The sequence below is a fragment of the Nannospalax galili genome, unplaced genomic scaffold, assembly GCF_000622305.1.
Source record: "Nannospalax galili isolate Female #2095 unplaced genomic scaffold, S.galili_v1.0 scaffold1368, whole genome shotgun sequence".
Classification (NCBI taxonomy): Eukaryota; Metazoa; Chordata; class Mammalia; order Rodentia; family Spalacidae; genus Nannospalax; species Nannospalax galili.
In genome coordinates, this window is record NW_008358007.1 from 610151 (window position 1) to 614216 (window position 4066).

Here is a 4066-nt window from a genome sequence, read left to right on the forward strand (position 1 = left end):
TGTCACTTAAAGAAGGCAACAGATTTTACCATCCTTCAGTTTCATGGGGTGGAGAGCATTGATTTGGACATCCTGATAAAACAGTTTATCATTGACAGTGGGGTCCCAGCCTCACAGTCTGTAGTCTGAGTTCTTATCGAGGAGTTAATATACAATGTACATTTTTTATTGGACAGATCAGCGATGTAAAAATATTCTCCACGTCTTACCCCACATTAACGAACTCACAACAGTAACTCCAGTGATAGTATTAGTGAAATGTTTGCAGAATAGCTCACTTACATAAAAATGTTAGACTCCTAGATCTGTTCAGGAATGCTTGCTCAGGGGTCTAGGGCTGATGTGCATTCCATTGTACACACAAAGGAAAGTTGAAGCTCCAAGTTGTCAGCTGTTTTGACCAAGGCTGTTGTCGGTGGTGTAGGGATGAACTCGGGTGTTAGGGCTCTGCGGTTCCCTCTGTGAAGAAGGCCTAGTGTTACAGTGTCTGCAGACATCTTCCTACGAGTGTTCCCAGCTCCAGTCCGGATTAGACGAGGTGGGAACATCTGTGGTTTTGGGTTCAGAGTACTTTCTTAGGTGGCTTCTTCCAGCCTTTTCTCTCGTTCTCCAGAGATATCAACTCTGGGAAGTCCTTCTTTATTTTCACTAGTTTGTGTTTTCTCTTGCAGGCTTAAAGCCATTGCTCATGAAGGAGTGGTCATTTGGTAGTTTTTTAAAAAAACTTTTAAGGGCATGTGGCTTACTATTGTCTTATAAAAGGAAACCTTCTAAGCCTTATTTCTGTTTCTTCTCCTCTGGGACCATCATTAGTTTCAATTCATATTTATATACTAGGCATGTGTCTCTCATGATTTCAAGGTTAAGCCCCAAATCCAGAAAAATCTCTTACCTCTTTGTCAAGGCCCTGAAATCGTTCCATATCTGCTTGCAAAGCTTTCATCCCAAGGTGCATCTCCCTCAGCATCTCAGAGCCCATGAGTTGGCAAAGTCTCTTTCCCCTGCGATGCACCATAGGACACATGTCATTCGTCATCAGCGGAAGCATGGCTATGTGGGGGAGAGAGCCTGCCAGTGCTGTGACTGTGGCCGAGCTTTCAGTCAGAGCTCCTATCTGTTCCAGCACTGTGGAGTTCATGCTCATGATATTCCTTACCAATGCCAGCTCTGTGGGAAGTGTTTCAGCAACCCCTCCCCCCCGCACTCAGCACTACCAGCTCCATCCTCCAGAAATAGCAGTTGGGGGCAGTTAGTGTTAAAAAGCTTTTCTTAACCTGCTTGGGTTTATCCATTAGAGAGATCTTTTAATGCCCTTAATTTGAGATGGCCCTCACCCTCCCTCAGGAGACACCCTGTTAATTAGAAAATTCAGGATGGTGAGAAATAGTGCATGGTTAAAAGTGTACAGGACATTCTTTTTATTAAGCAATTAATTTTGTACGCATCAAAAGTCTCCTCAACGAAACATTATAAACAATATTTCTGTCACTTAAAGAAGGCAACAGATTTTACCTTCCTTCAGTTTCATGGGGTGGAGAGCGTTGATTTGGACATCCTGATAAAACAGTTTATCATTGACAGTGGGGTCCCAGCCTCACAGTCTGTAGTCTGAGTTCTTATCGAGGAGTTAATATACAATGTACATTTTTTATTGGACAGATCAGCGATGTAAAAATATTTTCCACGTCTTACCCCACATTAACGAACTCACAACAGTAACTCCAGTGATAGTATTAGTGAAATGTTTGCAGAATAGCTCACTTACATAAAAATGTTAGACTCCTAGATCTGTTCAGGAATGCTTGCTCAGGGGTCTAGGGCTGATGTGCATTCCATTGTACACACAAAGGAAAGTTGAAGCTCCAAGTTGTCAGCTGTTTTGACCAAGGCTGTTAGAGGTGGTGTAGGGATGAACTCAGGTGTTAGGGCTCTGTGGTTCCCACTGTGAAGAAGGTCTAGTGTTACAGTGTCTGCAGACATCTTCCTACGAGTGTTCCCTCAGCGGCATCCCTCAAAACCCTCCCAGCCAGGAGGACAGCCAGCGTTGCTCCCCCCGAGGCTCAGTCTCCTGACTGCTTGTCCTCGTGTCCTTTCAGAAGCCCATCTCTGGGCAGTGTGCGTTCCTCCACTGCCCACTCCAGGGAGGGTGTTTCTGCCTCTCTAGAGCGAGTAGTATTACCTCTTTAGAGCTGTGCCCCGTACATTGTGACCACGTGCAGAGAAATACCAACTACCTAGCATTATGTACAATTTTAACATGTAGTTCTTTGGTCATGGGTTTAACATAAAGTTAATCGTCACATGGAACTCAAGTCTATTGGATTATGAAAGTAATAGACCCTTTTCATCATCTCGGCGAGTTCTGTTGGGCATACTGCTCTCGATAGTTCCACGTGGACAGGACATGGTGCTGCACAAACCGCTATCCTCAGCTCTCTGGAGAATGAGGGAGGAGGTTCTCGAATTCAAGACCAGCCTTTGCTTTTAGCTTCCCAGGACTATGTATTTCTTCAGCCTGTGTGTTTTGCTCAGGCTGTGGAATAATTTCCCAATCCCCCCCTTCTTTTTCTCTTCTGAGCCCATGTGCCGTTCTCTCCACGAATGTGTCCACTGGATCAGTTTGTTTGCCTGTGGTTCTGCAGTCATTTTAGTCTTAGTGGAATCCTTTTCCAAGTTTTTTTTTTTTTTATAGTTAGTTTCTTTTTTGAGATAAGGTCTCCCTGTATCAGCAATTCGCCTGGAACTTACTATGTAGACCAGACCTCTCAAGAGGTCCACCTGCCTCTTCTTCCCAAGCGGTGGTCTGAAGGACTGTACCACCATGCCCAACTTCTCTCTAGACCTTTGGTAATCTCTAGTTGGGACACATGCCTTTATGAAATAGGCATTTGATGTTGACGTGAATGAAATCAGTTGTCAGATAGTAGAGGTTAAATAAAACGAGAGACCAAGAGCTGAGCAGGCTTGGAATCCTTCTGCTTTCTTCTGAGCGGGAAGAGTTTGACATCCTCATTGGCCAGTCCCTCAGTGGTCCTGCAGGACTGTGATAGCCTGACAAGGGCTGCAATCCATGCCTTCCTCCTTTAGGGATGCAGGAGCGCAGCAAAGACACAGAAAGCCCCACGGGAATGAGGTACACATGGTCGACCCATATTGCATAGTATTTCTTAAACTGATTAACCAATGGAACCCCCTTTTGGGTTACGGCTTTTAGGCTTTCTAAGTATGGGTGATCGACTGAGCGTGGTTTTAAAAAGCTGATGAATTCTAATCTTAGTTTCTATTTTATTTTTCTTCATTTTGTTCTCTCTGTCAGTGGTGTTTTCATCAACATGAAGATCCCTAATAAGGGCTCATTTTCCTGCCCATTCTTTTGTGATCTTTATTCTTTACATTCATTTCCAGACCTTAACCTGCAAAAGGTCATTTTGGTCAGTTTCCATCTGTTTCTCCCGTAATGATGTGTGTTTCTGAGTAAGAAGATTAGGAGACTTTATGGTATTTCTGTATCTTGAGAAGAGCCCTGAAAGCCAAGAACTGACCCCAGAGCAGAGTGCCCTGTAGAAGAACCAGCCATAGCACAGGGTGTTTTCATCAACATGAAGATCCCTAATAAGGGCTCATTTTCCTGCCCATTCTTTTGTGATCTTTATTCTTTACATTCATTTCCAGACCTTAACCTGCAAGAGATCCTTTCTGTCACTTTCCATTTCTTTCTTCCATAATGATATGTATCTCTGAGTAGAGTATAGAAAATTTTAAAGTATTTCTAGATCTTGAGAAGAGCCCTGAAAGCCAAGAACTGACCCCAGAGCAGAGTGCCCTGTAGAAGAACCAGCCATAGCACAGGGAGGGATGGTCTCCCAGTAGGTAACTGCTGTGTCTTTGTTAGGAGAATCTTCTGAAGATCCATGGGAACCACAGCAGGACATCCAGGAAGAGCAGGTCCTCAGTCCTGTGACAGAGAGTGACACCGGGACCTTCCCTGAGGAAGGAGGCCATGGCGGTGAGGAAGATGAGGAGCGCTCTGATCTCTCCAGTCCTAAGGGAATGGAGCCCCTGGATA

General features: G+C 44.5%; 1 protein-coding gene across 1 annotated transcript in view; it reads left to right on the forward strand.

The window, feature by feature from the left end:
- The window catches only part of LOC103752362 (zinc finger protein Xfin), a 62063-nt gene that overhangs the window by 41108 nt on the left and 16889 nt on the right, over window positions 1-4066 (forward strand). Inside the window, exon 15 of the mRNA XM_029557675.1 lies at window positions 3893-4006. Within this exon, the coding sequence (XP_029413535.1) occupies window positions 3893-4006 (114 nt within the window). The remainder of the gene's footprint in view (window positions 1-3892; window positions 4007-4066) is intronic.